Source organism: Sprattus sprattus (genome assembly GCF_963457725.1).
Source record: "Sprattus sprattus genome assembly, chromosome: 6".
Taxonomy (NCBI): Eukaryota; Metazoa; Chordata; class Actinopteri; order Clupeiformes; family Clupeidae; genus Sprattus; species Sprattus sprattus.
The window spans coordinates 37,201,578-37,221,148 of NC_137925.1; the positions used below are offsets into that span (position 1 = coordinate 37,201,578).

The 19,571-nt window shown below is 40.8% G+C and overlaps 1 protein-coding gene across 1 annotated transcript in view; it reads left to right on the forward strand.

Annotated features, from left to right (window-relative positions):
* Positions 1 to 7,877, forward strand: part of LOC308366914 (transient receptor potential cation channel subfamily V member 1-like) — a gene marked incomplete at both ends in the record, with an annotated part of 34,720 nt that extends 26,843 nt beyond the window's left edge. Inside the window, 10 exons of the mRNA XM_080840710.1 lie at positions 2,009 to 2,307; positions 2,752 to 2,928; positions 4,153 to 4,317; positions 4,421 to 4,516; positions 4,605 to 4,675; positions 4,787 to 4,952; positions 5,062 to 5,128; positions 5,340 to 5,644; positions 5,750 to 5,871; positions 7,727 to 7,877. Of these exons, the coding sequence (XP_080696836.1) occupies positions 2,009 to 2,307; positions 2,752 to 2,928; positions 4,153 to 4,317; positions 4,421 to 4,516; positions 4,605 to 4,675; positions 4,787 to 4,952; positions 5,062 to 5,128; positions 5,340 to 5,644; positions 5,750 to 5,871; positions 7,727 to 7,877 (1,619 nt within the window). The remainder of the gene's footprint in view (positions 1 to 2,008; positions 2,308 to 2,751; positions 2,929 to 4,152; positions 4,318 to 4,420; positions 4,517 to 4,604; positions 4,676 to 4,786; positions 4,953 to 5,061; positions 5,129 to 5,339; positions 5,645 to 5,749; positions 5,872 to 7,726) is intronic.
* Positions 7,878 to 19,571: the final 11,694 nt, after the last annotated feature.

Genomic DNA, 19,571 nt, shown 5'->3' on the forward strand with positions numbered 1-19,571 from the left:
TGAGGGAGCTGCACGCGTTGCTTGCTTATTAACGGAGTCTTTTGTACAGCCTAACCCTACCCTAGGACCAACAGAGGGGAGGCAAGCACTGCCCCTGCCTCTAGCCAACGGTTGAAAATAGAAGATTATACAGTTATGCTAGCCTAGTTATGTAAGTTATATATAATATATGACAATGTCCAACATCGCCCATTCTGTTAAGCAATTCAATGCTAAGTTTAGTTATGGTTAACACGAAAACGCAAACGTTTGCTGATAACACACAAGTAACAACGTTATGATGATAAAAAATGTTGAGGAGTTTACCTTGGCAAGTAATTACGGGATGAAGCGCCGACGTTAGTTGAGCTGCTGCTGGCATCGAAAACATGACATTCTTGTAATAATATACCATGTGTGCTCAAGTGCTTATTCATGGTAGATGTACTTCCTCCCTTTGAGGAAATACATTTTTTACAGAGGTTACAAGTGACCGTGTTCGCATCCGTTCGGGTGAAATAAAGCCACACTTTAGATCGCTTCTGTCGAGTAGCCATTTCTGCTTCGTTCTGACTTTATTGTAAGAGTTCACGCATGCGCAAACAGCACAGAGACCCGTTAACAGACCCGGTTATGAATTTGGCTAACGATTCCAAAGATTCGGCTCATTGGGAACCGGTTCAAAACAAGACCCGGTTCTCGGTTCCCATACCTAAACGATACTATACAACGATACAACGATCGGTAATAAAGCAAACACATCTTTTTTCAGTAGGCTATGAATTGTTCCAGAGCAGGGTTCTGTTCTATTTTCAAAGAAAACTTGCTTTTGAAATCATCCAAGACAGCCGCGAGAGCAGTATAGTTTTGCTGTGCTTTTCTCTTTGCTTTCGCTTTTGTTACGTAGACGTGGTTATTTTAAATCCGCCAATGGCACGCCAGGTAGCCAAAAGCCAGTTTGTGATTGGCTCCAAGGATCCTGGAGATGCTGAAATGAACTGCTATCCAAAGTTTGCCATACCGACTTCAGAGGCAAAATCAAATTGGTCGGAAGAAGAGGGGCGGGACTTCCCAGACTATTTGTCCGGTACAGCCACTCAAAATCAGCAGAAAAGTTGCCAAACAGGAAGTGAAGTCATATCTTGGCAAATCTTTGAGAAATCAACACCAAACTTGATATGTCACTGGAATACACTACAACATGTTCCCATGTGCAAAGGCAACTTCATATCTTGAAAAATTATTGATATAAAGCCAATTGGATGCATTGTTAACGCTAAAATAATGCTTTACACATCCACAGGTCAAAAAGTGATACTCTGATTCAATCACAAGTTCATGTGAAGACACTTGAGAATGTTTAGTACACAAATCTGAAAAAAAGTTGACTGTAAGATGAAAAGTCGATTTTTGGTGAATATTTGAAACATGCATGCTTGGCTCATTTCTAGGGTGATTTTCAATAGAAGGTCTGCCTCTCTGCTACTTTGTTCCTCCGCGCGTGTCTCACACACTCAGTCTCCCCTTAACACACGCGCAGGCTTGGTTTTACGCACACACACTCTCACAGACACACAGCTTGGTGTCACACACATACATTCTCACAGACACACAGGGTAAGCACACACACACAGCCTCCACTCAGTCTAAACTTCAAGGCAAAAGCATTGTTAATGTTGGATTTGAAATTTAATATCCCATTGGCAAGTGTGCAGCATGGATTTTTCTATACAGTGACAAATTGTCACAAAATTGCATTTTTCCGTACACAATGTTTGGAGGAGGAAACCGCCATCGCTGCTTGCAGCTATATTTTAACCTTGTATAAGTAACTAAACAAAAGCATCAGTGGTGTAGTGGTCCCTGGAGAAGTGGGTATACTCTTATTTTTTTTTATAATCAGCCCATACAGCACAGGATAAACGCCCTGTTTTGAAAATTTGAAATCTGAAAAATAAGTGGGTATACTCTGTATACCTGCGTATACCCTGGACTACACCACTGAAAAGCATGTTGTGTCTGTTTACAGGCGAGCTACCACTTTCGCTGGCAGCATGCACCAACCAGAGAGACATAGTTGACTTCCTGTTGGAAAACCAGTACCAGAATGCAGATGTGCGGGAGGCAGACTCACAGGGTAACATGGTTCTCCATGCTCTTGTGCTAGTAGCAGATAACAGTCTGGAGAACACAGAGTTCATTATAAAGATGTATGACCACATCTTGGCCAAAGCGGCTCAGCTTCACCCGAAAGTCAAGCTGGAGGAGATTGAGAACAACCAACGCCTCACACCAATTAAACTCGCAGCCAAAAGAGGCAAGATTGAGGTGAGATTATATTTGATTATATTAGATTACATTATTTCTGGCATGTGTAACGGTGCAAATCCATACCAGCGACGCAACCAAATTCCATCGCTTCTATCGCTTTGAGTAGGCGTGGTGTAGCGTGTTGAAATAACATACAGTCCTACAATTTTCAAACCGTCAAAGACGACACCAAACAATCTCATTGGTCGCCGCCAGGAAAAATCGCTCCTCATGCTCAACATGTTTGAATTTTCATCGGTCGCGTCGCCCAGATCGCTGGTCTACGTCACAATGGACTGGCTCCCGTTGAAATGCATGGGGTTTAGAAATCGCGTCGCTCATATCGCTGGTATTGATTCACACGGTAAGGCTGTATTATTTTTGATACTATGTGATTTGTTTCTCCTAAGCTCATTGCATAATTACATTTTTACTCCTTCTTGTTTATGTGTTTTTCTGAAGCTGTTGAAACACATGTTACATCGAGAGTTCCAGGATAAAGAGACCAGACATCTTTCCAGGAAGTTCACGGAGTGGGCCTATGGGCCTGTCTATTCCTCACTGTACGACCTGTCATCACTTGACACCTGTGAGAAAAAATCTGTCCTGGAGATAGTCGTTTACGGAACTGAAATCCCAGTAAGCCATAAGCGTTTGTGCAGGTTTTGTATCATTACGATTGGATATATAAATATCATATTGGTTTACAAATGTTCAAATTAATGATTTATTTGGCAGTGTAGGCAGTTTAAGCCTGGTACCTTACAATATACGTACAATATATATTTATATTTATAATACAGTATATAAAACACTGTACCATTAACTCACTAATCTTATTTGACTGAAATAAGGTTAGTGAGTTAATCAAGGTATCAAGCGTCTGTACAGTAACACACTAAAACCTTATTTAGTGTATCAAAGTCATCAGTTTAGTGTGGAACTGTGGCCAAATAATGAGTGGTACTAAAAATGTAAAATCCACACTAATGATGTGATAATGTAAGATCACTCCATATAGATATGATAGACTCCAGATTGTGGCAGTACTGAGGTAGGAATTGATATGATAGACTCCAGCTTGTGGCAGTACTGAGGTAGGAATTGATAGCCTCCAGATTGTGGCAGTACTGAGGTAGGAATTGATATGATAGCCTCCAGCTTGTGGCAGTACTGAGGTAGGAATTGATAGCCTCCAGATTGTGGCAGTACTGAGGTAGGAATTGATATGATAGCCTCCAGATTGTGGCAGTACTGAGGTAGGAATTGATAGCCTCCAGATTGTGGCAGTACTGAGGTAGGAATTGATATGATAGCCTCCAGCTTGTGGCAGTACTGAGGTAGGAATTGATAGCCTCCAGATTGTGGCAGTACTGAGGTAGGAATTGATATGATAGCCTCCAGCTTGTGGCAGTACTGAGGTAGGAATTGATATGATAGACTCCAGCTTGTGGCAGTTCTGAGGTAGGAATTGATATGATAGACTCCAGCTTGTGGCAGTACTGAGGTAGGAATTGATATGATAGACTCCAGCTTGTGGCAGTACTGAGGTAGGAATTGATATGATAGCCTCCAGATTGTGGCAGTACTGAGGTAGGAATTGATATGATAGACTCCAGATTGTGGCAGTACTGAGGTAGGAATTGATAGCCTCCAGATTGTGGCAGTACTGAGGTAGGAATTGATATGATAGACTCCAGCTTGTGGCAGTACTGAGGTAGGAATTGATAGCCTCCAGATTGTGGCAGTACTGAGGTAGGAATTGATATGATAGCCTCCAGATTGTGGCAGTACTGAGGTAGGAATTGATATGATAGACTCCAGCTTGTGGCAGTACTGAGGTAGGCTAAACTGTGATTTCAGAATCGTCTGGAGATGCTTCAGGTGGAACCACTCAATCAGCTGCTGGAGGAGAAGTGGAAGAGATTTGGTTATCCAATATTTCTCTTCAATTTTGTAGTTTATGTGATGTACCTCTCCGTATTCTCCACTGTGGCCTATTTCAGGAAAGACGGATCAGCTGGTCTGGTCAGTCATTCACTTTAGTTGTTTTTACCAAATGTTTTCCAATGATTGATTGCTCTGTGATAGCATTGGGTTTGAACTGCCCCACTGCATTCATTCCTCCCAGCCACCATATCCTTTGGAGTATACGATAGAGGATTACTTTCTCCTGGCAGGGCAACTCATACTTCTCTTGGCTTCTCTTTACTTCTTCTTGAAAGGGGTATGTATCACTGTTAGAATGGAAAACCATTGCTATGAAATATTTTTTTGGGGGGGGGCTTATATGACTAATACTGTTCTTTCTCAAGGTTTTGGATTTCATAAGGAAACGTCCAAAACTGGGAACTTTGTTAATAGATGGCTTCTGTGAACTCCTTTTGTAAGTCACATGGAGACAAAAAATCCTCTCTTTGTGTGCTTTTGGTAGTTTAAAAAATAGATTTACAATCAAAAATGTCTTTTTGATCTTATTTTCTGTCCCGGGCCCTAGTTTCTTCCAGGGAGTTCTCTTCCTGGCGTCTGTGTTGCTGTACTTTTGTGGCAGGATGGAGTACCTTGGGCTCATGGTATTCTGTCTGGCTCTCAGCTGGATGAACCTCCTCTACTTCTCCAGAGGATCCAGAAACATGGGCATTTACAGCGTCATGATACAGAAGGTGTCTGCCATATGCTGCATAGCGCCCACTGCTGGATGCCATTTGTTGTCATCTCCTGACAGCCTGAAGTTCTTCGTAGATAATCACACATATTTTTATGTCATTCTAGATGATTCTTGGAGACATTTTACGTTTTCTTTTTGTTTACATGGTTTTCCTCTTTGGATTTTCATCAGGTACATGGATTCCCTCCTAAATACTGATAAATAGTTGTTTGGAAATATAATATTAGTAAATAAGTATTTGAAATGTAAACATACAAAACATAACTGTTAGAGAGTTAATCCAAAGCTAATATCATCTCTGAATACTGTTTCAAAAGCCATAGGCACCTATTGTATACCTACCTTTGTATAAACCATCTTCATTTTTTTCATTGTCTTTTAGCGGTAGTCACTCTTCTGGATGAACCAAAGACCAAATCACGTTCTATGTTTATTGAAGATTCGAACAAATGCACAAAGCCAACTTACAAGAACTTCTACTTCACTACTCTGGAGCTGTTCAAGTTCACCATAGGCATGGGGGACCTGGAGTTCACTGAGCAGTACCGCTACAAGGAGGTGTTCTATGTGCTTCTCATCTCCTACATCGTCCTCACCTACATTCTGCTCCTCAACATGCTCATCGCCCTCATGAACAAAACTGTGGAGAAGATCTCAGAGGAGAGCACCAGCATCTGGAGACTACAGGTAAAGTGACTGAATGTACACAGCTGTTTTTCTGGTAGACCATCCGAGGGGAGATCATTGAGCATGGTCTTTCATGTTTGTACCTATGTTTTCATACGTTTCCAGCGAGCCATTACCATCCTAGATACAGAAAGACGTCTACCACAGTGTTTGAGGCGCAGACTTCGTTCTGGAGTAGAGAAAAACCTGGGCAAGGGGGATGGAGAGGACCTTCGCTGGTGCTTCAGGTGACACATACTGCACTTCAGTGCTTTCTAAAGTGTGGGGCATGGCCGGGCTGGGTGCCCCCCCCAGGTGGGGGCCTGGTAACACCAAATGGCAGTACTCTTACTGCTTAGTAGCCTGTAACTAACCTATAGTGTATTGCCGACTTTGTACTTATATTACACAGCTAATCATAAAACCACATTTGACCCAGCCAGATTTGATCTGTTATAAACAAGAGCTCTTATCAAATGAAATAAAAAATGTTGATAAAATATCCAGGTTTAACTAATGGATGTAATGTTATTGAAAATGTACAACGGTTCAAATGTAGAAACAATGTCAATAATAACTACTTACTAACCGAGAGTGAGGTCATGCAGGGACATATCAGACTGAGGCTGTAACGTATCTACCAAGCGTTAGCGAGGTTGATACGGCAAAGCCGAAGTCTGATATGTCCCTGCATGACCGAATCACTGCTGGTGCTGGGAACACTAGGGCCCTGTTCTCAGTGGTCAACAGCACACTGCGCCCCCCAGATTCCCTTCCCCCACACTTCTACTCCACTGACCACTGTAACACCCTGATGTCATTTTTCAACACAAGAATAGCCACCATCCACCAGCAACTAACCCCTCACATGTCTAGTTGTCCACCCCCTCTAGTTCTCCACTCCCCCATCTCTGTACCACTTTCATGCTTCCAACTCCCCTCTGCCGCCGAGTTATCAGATGCCATCCGGAAATTCCCCAGGGCTCTGTCCTTGGCCCTATCCTATTCATCATATACCTCCTCCCACTTGGACTGATTTTCCGTAAATACAATATTCATTTCCACTGTTATGCGGATGACACCCAGCTCTACGTTTCCACCAAACCCACTTCCACCTTCCCACCCTCCTCCCTCTGTGCCTGTTTACAGGAAATCAAATCCTGGTTTTCTTCCAATTTCCTAAAGCTTAGCAGTGAAAAAACTGAAGCAGTCCTCATTGGCTCCAAACACACCCTCACCAAACACCCCAGTTTCACCCTCACCATAGATAACTCCTTGGTTACCCCCTCTCCTCAGGTTAAAAGCCTGGGTATCGTCCTCGACAGCACCCTATCATTCCATACCCACATCAACAACACCATCTGCCTATTTTCACATCCGCAATATCAACCGCCTCTGCCCCTCACTCACTCCCAACACCGCCGCAATCCTGGTTCACTCCCTTGTCACTTCCCGCCTGGACTACTGCAATTCCCTTCTCTTTGGTCTCCCACACAAACTCCTCCATAAACTTCAACTGGTACAAAATGCTGCTGCCCGTATCGTCACTAGGACGCCATCCATCAGTCAAATCACCCCCGTTCTACATCAACTCCACTGGCTTCCCATTAAACACCGCATTAACTACAAAATCCTCCTCCACACATTTAAGGCAATCCATAACCTCGCCCCTCCATACCTCTCTGACCTCCTCCACATCAATGTCCCTACCCGGTCTCTCAGGTCTGCCTCCTCCATTACCCTGACCGTCCCCCAAGCCCATCTGTCCACCATGGGATCCAGAGCCTTCAGCCGCTCTGCCCCTCACCTCTGGAACTTCCTCCCCCCTGACATCAGAAACATGGACCCTAACTCAATCGCTCTTTTTAAAACACAAATCAAATCACACCTGTTTAAGCAAGCCTATAAGCTGTAAAGTTGTTGCTGTATTATGTATTGTTCAATGTTTTATTCACTGTTGTAAGGCGACCTTGGGTTTCTTGAAAGGCGCCCTATAAATAAAATGTATTATTATTATTATTATTATTGACATTGTAAACTTGGAACTTATTGACTGGAGTCGCTAACAATGGCTAATTGGAGCGTGTGTTGTTGTTTTTTCAGAGTGGAGGAGGTCAACTGGAACAAATGGAACACCTGCCTGGGCATTATCCATGAGGATCCTGGGAGCCAAGACTTCAAGATACCAACAACTCCGCCTAGCAGACCAGGGAGGGGTAATGTAGCGATCATGCTCATATCAAACACCCAGTAGAAATTAATTGACAGTGTGCAAAGTTTTCAATAATCTAGTAGCCGTGACTGATGATATCAGGGTTGTCTTTGGCTATTTTACATTTACCTTTGTGGAAGATTTCCTATAGCTCCAAGTTTAAATGTGACAATGCTACATTACCATATTTTGAGTGGCAGATCAACATAACTTTATTTTCCTAATCTTTTAACACTAAAACAGAACATGACATCTTATCCTGCCCACTTGCTATTTAAGCTTTTACTACAGTTTCTAAAATGACACTGTAGTGATGCAGAGCAATTGGCAGTTGTTTTCTCTGTTTAGTTGTTTAAATACATAGAGTTGAGGTTTTCCTTTACAAGGCAGAGGATGTGGTAGATAAAACAACTTGTTATGATAATAATAAATGCATAACTATGCAACAATTTACCCCTTTTGAGGTATGTTTTTATAAGCAACTGCTTTTGATACCTTCGAAATCATCTCAATAGTATGTCATGTGAGGAAAAGATGAATACACCTGCTGTTCCCACTTGCTGTCGAGGCTGTGCATGTGTAGTTCTATGGTCCGGGACGGAACACCCTGCCAACTTTTTTGCCAACAATATTGCCAAAAGGCTCCATTTGGCATATTGGCTGGCCATAATCAATGCCAACTGGGCTGTTTTACATACCTTTTATTTAGCTCACTAGTTTTAGACCAAAAGATTTGAACAAGTACGACACAAGACTTAGTATAAACAGGATGTGTATTAATATAGATGTTTTATTTTAACAGGAAGACGCTTGCGAGGGTTCGTGAGGGATTTTACTCGCCGTCAGCCCCAAGGCCAACAGCCCCAAGGCCAACAGCAAGGACAAGGAGAAGAGATGAGCCTTCGGTCAGTCAGCAACACCTGATCAGATAACACCTCCCAGCAGTTCTAAATGTCACTATTTATCAAAGACAACTATGAAATGTGAAATAGAATAGTCAGAACCAGGAAAGCACATAAGGTCCATAGACAGGTCAGTTATGGCGAGGTCCATCTATAGAGGCTATAATTAGGAGAGCTTCGGTCAACATGATTGAAATAATCTTTCTCCATAGACTTTTTCCTGAGGGCTCTGGTTCTCAACCTAAGGGTTCGGCAAATATCCCAGGAGGTGCGCAAGGCTTTGTTTGCTCTCAGGTTGTCAAAATTAAATTAGCAAATGTTGAATAAAATCATAAAACACACTTACTGTATAATCAACACATACTGTATACTATATATGTGAACCAGACTTCACAGGATGTGTATGTGCATATGCAAACTGTTTCAGTTACTGTATAATTGGTCTGAGGGAGAACTGGGACAGAGGTATGTGTGTATGTATATGTATGTACAGTATGTGGGTACTGATTAATCACTTACTATGTTGATAATGAATCATTATTATTCTTTTGGTAAGGATGCATGTGATTATAAGCCTACTCCGTCGGGTTGTTAAAAGAAAAATGTGTCAAGCTTATTGTAGTATCCTCCAAGATTGTATCCTAACACATATAGACAGCCAGCCTAACTCCTTTCATGAAAGACGCAAAGTCAGGATGTAGCCTCGAAGCTCCAGGTTTATTGATGAAAACGAGTAAAACTAAAACTAATACAAAAAAAAAAAAAGTTTTTATAATTACGTTATTCACAAATGCTAGTGGTGCAAGACCGAAGCAACCAACCTTAACTGACGTCTTGCAAAAGAACACACACACACACATACACACAAACACAGACAGTGAAAGGTAGAGAGAAAGACTAATCGGTATTAGGTATAGGCAAGAGCACAAATAAAAATAGTCGTACTCGTATCGGTTCATGAAAAAGTGGTATCGGTGCATCCCTTATTTATGGTGTGTCATTATCGGGGCTTGGAAAGACAACTCCACCTCCAGTGTGAGCCTATTTGTGGATCTGTGGGCTTGCTTTCCAGATAACAGGCTTAGCTTTGGCTAACGTAAGCATTTATTTAGCCTACACTAACAGCGTATACCAAACTCCATGAGTGAGATTATTTCCAAACACTGTTAATGACTTAAGAATATAATAATCAAATAAATAAATATACTTATATGAAGCTCCGGAGTACTGAGATAACTGGGGTGAATTTTCACCTATCACTCCATATATGAGCTGGTATATAATTTGCAAACAATAGAAACACTGAGTTGAGCCTTTCGGAGCTGTCGTGCAACGAACCACTGATGAAGAAAGGTGCCTGTTTGAAAACCCAGTGGAATGCTCACAAAGGCAGCTTTGTTGTTGTTGTTATATCCTGCTGCTCAGATGTTATGGTTGGGTAGCCATGTCGTTGTGCTTAGCACTTGTGGGCTACAGACAGCACCTGTTGCACTGTGAAGGAGTGCCTTAACGGATCCCAGGTGCTACACGTGGTGTTGCGGCTGCCTCCAGCCAGTGGTGACCGGACCTGACCAGACTCATGCACTTGAAAATGGTACTCCACCAAACTCTAGGTATTTCACCTGGCATGGAGGGATGGCCTTGTTAGCTATAAAAATCAGTTTCTGATGCGAAAGCAGCCTATTATTCTTCATTGATTGAAAACAATAAAAACAATCCAAGGTTTTTCTTTAACACCATTTCTAGTCTAGCAAAACAACACAATGTAATCCAACACTCTGTTCTTATAACCTACAGCAGTAACTATTGTATGACCCCCACAACCGGGTTTAGTCTTAGAATCCCATTCCTACACCCACTGACCTCCCTGAACTCACTTCCTGATATCCTCATCTAGATCATGATGGATTGTAACAATTAAGTAAGTAAGTAATAAGAAATATAACAAATCATTTAATTAGTTCAAGGGGTTTTTAGTCACACACACACTGCAACGGTTTAAGATGAGTGAGAAGGGGAGGGTCATTAGACAGCCTTCTGATTGGTTGGAGTTAGATTACAGGGGGTCATTTTATTGGGTGAGGAGTTCAACCACTCCTGAGGAAGATGGGAGTGTCTGTTTATGTTTTTAAATATGAGCCCGCGAACGCAGCTCTGCAGAATTGCTGCCGGTGGTATTTCTCTAATTGTGGCTTAAAGATCTGCAATTAAATCGCACTGGAACCAGCATTTGTAATCCATCTTCTTATTGTGAATTAGTTTATAATACTAAGAATTGGCCACAAAATATTGGTGACGGCCCGATGTGATAGCAAAAAGATTGAAAACTGTGAGTTTCAGCCTTGATTCAACTTTGTCCGAGAGGCCTCGTATAAAAAAGTAAGTGAATTCTGCTTATTAATGGATGTAAGTTGAGTCGGAACTGAACTCTCTTCTGTTAGTCTTTGCTAAAACGAACACAGATTGGATTGTAGATGGGAAGTTTCAGTGGGGTTGTAGTTTTTTTATTCTTGGGTTTCTTTTGTTTGACGGTAAAAAAGGGAAAGTAATAGGCCTACAGCCACGGAGGCTGGTAGTAAGTCCTAAGCCAGGAAGGCTAAATCTCACGGGAGATAGGATTTTTTTATTATCTAAGCGTTGTGTGAGTGTGTGACTGCGAGGGTTGAAAAAGGAACGTTTGTTTGGGATTTGTGTGATAGGGATATTTCACTGTTATGAGGTAACTAAAGATCTCTGTAAAAAGCAGTGCTTAAAACTCAGCATATAGGAATTGCTGCAATAGTGTGCACGTGGGTGAATGAATGTATGTAGGCTATGTATTCCTAAACAGCAGTTAAATCGAACAAAGATGGGTTGAATGATAAATCTTTGGGAAAGTTTATCTGGTAATTATATTAATATCACATCGCCATATTTTGCATTCAGCTTGATAAACTTACTGATGTGATTCAGGAGCCAAGTCATTTTGAATTGTTATTAGAATATCTGACCACATACGAACGCAGTGCGATTCTCTGTCCACTTTGACTATAGTGGTTGTGATACTTACTGGTTAAAGGGATTTTAAATTGTGCTGTTATCCTTATTGAAAGTATAGTATACAATTCGGATGAATTTGTTTCATTGTAATAAGAGGAATTGTGGGTTCCGTTGTTTCATGAGATAGAGGAGTTTGAATTTGTGGTATTAAAACACGAGAGACGTACTGTTTAACGTGTTTATTATTCTAATACATTGATATTAGTACCGGCGCCGCATATTGACACTTTGTAGACACGAAGGAGATTTGTGTGTTGTTGGAAATAACAATACTAGGCTGGCTGTTATTTGTCTGTGAGGAGGTAAGCATTTTGTACACACGTGGGGTTAAAAACGGAGACTCGACTTGTATTGTAGGCTGAAGGCTTGATTTAGATTGGAATACTGTGAATAGTGTGGTTGGATTATTATTAGGAGACGTGGTATCTATATATACTTTAAAAACGAAAGTTCATAGTTATATAAACTTTGTAGTTGGAGAATATATACTATTGCGAAGTGGGGTGTATTTGCATTTCTTTGTTGTCCACGTGGAGGTGTGTTGTATACTCCTTTGTTTAGGAAAGGTGGGATTTTTAGATCCAAGGAAGTATTTCTTTGTGAGCCTGTGTTTCTGTAAGGGGGAAAGGTGGTTCCTCAGATCTCACGTGCAGTTGTTAAAAGTTCAATTGATAGTTTTATTTTGAGATGGCTTCAGTGGAAGTAAAACATACGCCTTTAGAGGTAGTAATTGAATTATATCCATTAGATGGAAAGTTGGTAAGGCATCACTGTAAAAAATGGTCAAAGAGAACTGAAAACCACAACATTTCATGGCCTGATCAGGGTTCATTTGATATAAAGCTTTTAACTCAGATGGAGGGTAAAATCTTGGATTACAAAATTAAGGATAAAAGTAGAAAGAGGAAAATGAAAAGACAGAAGGAGTTATATACTTTAACATTGTTTATGACAGTTGCTAAAGAAAAGGAAATTAAGCACAGGCAAGATTTATCACAATCTACAGAAGGGACTGAAAGAGCTGAAGGTGATATGGGGGCTGGAGAAGAGTGGATGACCCGGGAATTGTTTGATCTGGAGGAATGCGTGAGCAAGACAGAGGACAGTTTGCCAGGCCACATGTCTGAGAGGAGTGAAAATGTTAATTTAGCAGTGGGGGTAGTTCCTCTGTTATCAGAAGATGTGGAGGGAGATGAGGATGATGGTCAGTTAACAGCAGGGGCACAGGAGATGCTTAGAATGGAATTGCATTTGGAGAAACAAAGAGCCGAAATGAGGAAGATCAAACACAAGGTTAAACAGTTAGAACATTTGGTGATGGAGAAGGAGAAGGAAGAGAGGGAGAGAGATTGTATGAAGTCACCAGTCAGGAAAGTGGATTTGATTATGCCTTTAATTACAAAGGGAACGGGTTCTCAATACCAGCCATTCGGGCACACAGATTTGGACGGTTTACTATTACGGCTTCCTACTTTACAAGAGGGAGCGGGGATGTGGATAAGAAAGTTTGAAGCGGAGATGATTGGGAAGCGTTTAGCTATAGGAGACATTAAGATGTTACTAAATCAGATTCTCAATAAAAAGACGGCTACCGAGGTGTTGGATAGAGTGGGACTAGGAAGCATTATGGGGGACTCACTGGTGAATGAGGCATCATTCGATAATTACAGAAACAATGTGTGGAGAGCTCTGAGAGTGGCGTACCCGAATAAGTTGTCTCTGTCAAGTTTGTCTATTAACAGGTTAAGATCAGATGAAAGTCCCTCTGCATTTTTGGAAGGGGCTGAGGCGTACTGGCGTGTGCAAATGGAGACAGATGTACATATTGATAAGGGGATGCAGCAATTAATGAGGAAGGCCATTATTGAAGCACTTCCAGTGTTGGTGAGAGAAAAACTGGAGAAAAACGATCGGATTGCAATTATGTCAAAGGCTGAATTTAGAGATACTGTTACTCATTTTGTTAATGCACAGAGGAAGATTGATGCTGAGTTGAAAAAACAAGCTGGTGAAAGACAGAGGAAGTGGGTTCAGAACCAGTTGAAAGAGGAGGAAGGGATAAAAAAGGGTCAAGTACAGGCACTGCGAATAGGCATATTTGCCCAGGCACAGCGGACAACACCATTTTCACAAATAGTACATGATCCATCACCGCAAATACATAGGCAGCCATATTGGGAACGGCCACCTCAGCCTCATCTTAAGTGGGGAGATAGTCAGGTAAGACACAGAGGGGGTGGAGCAGGCAGCAGCAGCAGGCCAGGCATTGGAATGGGACAGAGAAAAAGAGATGAGCCCCGGAAGTGTTGGGTTTGTGGCCAAATGGGACATATTTCTAGACATTGTGTTAACAGACAGGAGGTGGGGGAGCAGAGAGACATTAAGCCACAGGTGGGTAAACCCGGTGGTTTTGGCTCCATGTATTAAGGGTCATTGTTAAATTCAGGTTTAATTCAGTTTGATGGGAGAGAGAAACAACACCGGGTTATTGATTTAAAAGAACCCATTTCATCTCAAGTTAAACAGATGTATTGGATAGGTTTATTTGGCTTAGAATGGGAAGAAAGGATTTGGAATGAGTGGGGACCTGTTATTTATAAGTGGCATGGGAGTCTCAGAAATCATTGTGTTCAAATACATTGTGCTGTTATGGTAAAAGATGTTATTGGTACAGGAGGGAATGATGAGTGCGATGAGAAATGGAGAGAGGCATTATATGGAAGGACGGTGGTTTGGCTAAAGGTTAAGTGTATAGTTGTGGGACCTGAAGGCGTGGCAGCATTGGTAAGATTGGACCCATCGTTGTACACTTTAGCCCGTGATGTTGGAAACATAACACCACACGTTACACTTAAAGTGGGTCTTGGGTTTAAGGAGAGCGATGTTGGTAAAATGATGAAGAGAGCCATTGCCAGCATGTGGCTGCCTTTGAATGGATTAGGAAAAGGTGACGTGAAAGTGTCACAGGATAACACCTTAATGCAAATCAGACATTCAGGTCGCTTAACGGGGGAGCCTCAAGAAGTCAGAGTGATTGAGTGAGAGAGTCTGGGGAGTAATATACAATGAGTGAACTTTGCAGGAATCTATACTGTTTATATGATGGTTATGAAGGAATAGTTTTAGTTATTAAAATGTTTATTACATGGGTGTTGATTGAGGATTGTAGATTGGTAGAATGAAATTAGGGGTTTATCTTATTGGTATAGTGATTGGAATTGGAGTATGAATAGGACTTAGTGGGAATAAAAAATAAATAATTGAATAGTTGGATAAAGTATGGCTATATGAATATTGGATAATGAATTATAAGGGTTGGTGATTGCTCCTTGCTAGTGGTATGTATTGAGTTTCACACATGGGATTATTAACAGTTTAAGAATATGAAATTAGGTTTACTGGGGAAATACATGTTAATGATGAAATGCATACTGGGTTGAAAAATGGATTTTATATTGGATAAATGCTGGAAGTTGGATAGTTGCAGCTAGAATACAAGAATGTGATTCTAATTACAATATAAAGATTGTGTTATATAGTTAGTTAGGTTAGGGGTTCTGGTTTAAAACTGTTTGATAATGATCTGTGTTGAAATCTCTTTGTTGCAGGCCAAACAGCAGGAGAGAGAGTGAAGGAGATTAGAATATGCAAGGGCATCGGGGGTTGTAGTAGAACGCTGTGGAAATGGTTGATGAGACAGAGGGTTTATTTATAAGCAAGATTAGGAATTATATGAAGTATGCTATGGTGTAAAGAGTTGATGTTAGAATATGAACTAGGAATAAAAGATGTAATAAATAAGGGGGTAACACATAAGATAAATCCTGAAATAACATTAAGAACAGGGAAATTAGATGTGCATTTAAAGATAGAAGAAAGTGGACAATGGGTAGACAAAGAAAGTAAGAATGAGAGGGTAATGTAAAGTAAGAATGGGAAGGTAAATGGAAAGTTAAAAGAGATATAGAGAAAGAGGAATAGGAGATGTAATGTTTCGCTTAGTTTTCACATATAGATGAGAGGAGTTACAGAGAGAGAAGCTGTGCGCGAGCACAGTGGAACCTGGAGCCAGGTTGCGGGATGGATTGAAAATATTTAAGGTTGTTTTGTGAAACTATGTATGTGAAAATAACATTGTTTTAAGTGTCTTACAGGATTGGTGAAAATATCTCAAGAAAGTGGAGAGATGGTTTGTGTTTTCGTTGGTTGATGGGAAGTAGGGAAGAAATGGTTTGATTATTGATCCAGGTGTGAGTGGGGTACTTTAGTAGTCGAGCCTACCAACGTCAGCCTTTGTAATTATAATGTAACTAAGGGGGGTGTGCCTTCATGCTTTGAAAGGCCATGTGTGTATGTTGTCTTGCTAAAACAGTGTCCTCAACAATTCAGTTAAAGCCAAGCTTAGTAGTAAATTATGTTCTGTACATATGTGATGACATTAGGTCAGGGGAATAGACCAAACATATTTCAAAAGGGTTAAAATGCAGGCGTGTTAAAATATGGACTTGCTATTGTGGCCACATGGCAACTTCATACATGTTATCTGCCTTGTCTATTTACACACTTTTAGTTATAAGTGTGTAAGGGGGGAGGATACAGAAAATTAGATTTATGGGTTTTTGGTCATTCATATATGGGAAGTAAAATTTTGCATAATGCTACGGTTGTAGCATCTATATTGATGAATAAAGGAGTAAAGATCGACCTTGGGGCATGTTATGGGGTGTGAGTACAGGCATTACTCACTGATATGCTTCTTTATTCTTTTTATGGTTCAGGAAAACTTGATTACCTGAGCTCAGCGGTAAAATAAAGGTGAAAGCCCTGGATTGGGCCGCTGAATTTCATTGTTTCCTGGATGTATTATACTGAAAGGTATAAGTGTACAGGTATTGTACTATATATGATAAGGTATAACTAACATAGACATTGCAGTAGAGTGATGGATATATTTATATGATGGGTAAATGTATGTCTGATGACAGAACTGAAGCCAAGAGATGGTAAGTGTCATGAGCTGTGGGAGAGATACTGTAGCTAAACTGATGGTAGTTTATTTAAGGAACTGAAGTTATGGTGAGTAGAGAATAATTATGGATAAGATGAAATGGTTTATATTTATATGTAAGGTAACTAGGTAAACTACTGGGAAGTTTTTAAGTCTACACGGAGCAGTCATGGTGGGACACGAGAGTTAATTGAAGGAGCATGTGAGGGGATGAACTGAATGTTTGTCAGCTGCATTAGCAGAGGAGTGATTGGAGAGAAAATGCAGCTGGAAGTGTGAATGTCAAGGAAGGAATGGGTGTGTGAGTGTGCCGAAAGGGGTTACTGAGGAATGGTTCAGCACACTTGCAGGTAAGTATATGTTTTATGTGAAATCTTTGTTTGTGGAATCTTTGTTTTAATCAAGCAGTTTGGGAATATTATAGTATAGCAATAATACATTTATGGGAAATATGCAGTAAAATTAATGCTTGCTCTGGATATTGTACAACACACTTTTGAAGTATGTCTAGGAAATATGTGAAAATAATGTGTTTAGATTGTTTTTTAATCTTTGAAATTATGTATACACAGGTGGACGCATATGGACTGGTCCAGTCGGGAGACTGGTTAAGGTTCTTGAAACCGTGGAGCCTCCAGCCAATAGGGCTGGGAGGTAGAAGGATTAATTGTGTTGTACTGTGTCGACTGTTTTGCAGGGCGTAGGATCACTAGGTGGTGGGACGACCATGATTCGAAGGAGCTGATGCTCTATTGGGGACCATTTGGATGCAACTCGACCTGGCTGAGAGGTTGCCAAGGTCATGGATATGCTGCAGAAGATGGATGGGTCTCATCCTTGAGGGAAGGAGCCTGATGGGACATCTTCAGAGAATGCTCTCTGGCGGAATCAGATGGAAGGCCTCATCAGTGGAACTTGAAGGAGATGCTTGTTGTGGGACATCTACAACAATTCTACAACGGCGCAGAACATTCATACATATTAGGACGGATCATCTGCATAATATTGCATTCACAACTGGAGCTGAATTGTTTATTCCTATATGTTTTTAAGTTTTGTTTGTATTGGTTTAATGAAGGATATTCTATAGACTTCGTGATACTGGTGTAGTTTTTTTCTGTTTGGTTTTCAGAAAAGTAGCAGAGAGAGGACAAGGAACGCAAGGGAGCCAGTGACCTGATGCAAGGACCAGGCCATCATCATCATCGCCGTTGAGATTCATCTTACCGGTTGGACGGCAGTGACAGCAAGACATGAATGGGACTTTCATGTTATACACAACTGTATCAGAAATGAGAATAAGAGATGCATGATGTCACTCACAGCTCGCGAAAAGGGGTGTCGTCGTACGAAGACGAGGCAGCAAGAGAATTTCCCCAAGATATAAATTTGAAGATTGAAGAAAAAGGGGTTTTCGCTCTTGCCTGTGAGGTCAAGGAAATGCCATCTAGGATGTCAAGAATACCAGAAAGGACATTCATACACATAAGGACTGTTTCAAAGGCACAACACTGCATACATGACTGGATGTTTATTGTTTTGTATTGTATGTTTTTATGTGAACGTATATTGCCCACCTGAGAATGTAAACATTACTGTGTGCTCATTTAGGACTGCCCTAATGAGACTGTGGTATAGTATAGGGGGTTTTAGTTACATTTTGTTTAGAGGGAGTGAATGGACTGTTTAAAATAATGCTAAAAATGGGTTTTGATTTATAGGAGTTCAAAGGTAATTGTTTCATCATATAGGGGATTGATAGTGTGTATTTGATAGAGTAATGAAGATTATGTTTAGTGTGTCTGGTCAGACACAAAGGGGGGAATTATGATGGATTGTAACAATTAAGTAAGAAGAAATATAGCAAATCATTTAATTAGTTCAAGGGGTTTTTAGTCACACACACACAGCAAACGTGTAAAGATGAGTTAGAAGGGGAGGGTCGTTAGTAAGCCTTCTGATTGGTTGGAGTTAGAGTACAGGAGGTCATTTGATTGGGGTAAGGGACAGCCAATTATGGCTTGAGTGGGAGTGTCTGTTTATGTTTTTAAATATGAGCCCGCGAACGCAGCTCTGCAGAATGACTGCCGGTGGTTTTTCTCTAATTGTGGCTTAAACATCTGCAATTAAATCGCACTGAAACCAGCATTTGTAATCCATCTTCTTATTGTGAATTAGTTTATAATACTCAGAATCGGTTACAACAGACTGATTTTATTTTCCAAAAGACTGAGTCCATCATCAGGGCAGGTTTCCTGATCACAATTGTAAAAGTCTGCTTACATTTTTTACACTCACTGTCAGATGTGTAACTGTCCAATAAGATATTGTTAATAAGTTATTGAATCAGAAAATGTTAATGTTAGTGTGCTAGGTCAACCCAGTTCTACGCTGAAACTATACAGAAAATATTTTTATTTGGTGCTCTGAAATGTAAACTAAAATGTCATAATAATAAAAAAAGCTTCCCAGAACCACCCATTGTGGTCCTAGTGTCTTTCATTTCAGCCATTCATGCTTTTTTTTATGCAATGTGCAGAACCATGTTTTGAACAAAACAGTGAGAAACAGCCGTCTGGAGAAACCAGCTTTAGAATGCTGAAAAATCTCTACGGCAGGTGTCACTGCCTTAAAGGCACCCAGTGCAACTTTATATAAACATTCAATGAAAAATAAACATTCAATTTCTAGTCTTTTTTACACGTAGTAAGTTTCAATAACTCCATACCATTAACTATCGACATTCAAGGAGCGAAGATGAGACGTCAATCGTCGGTGGGGAGAGGC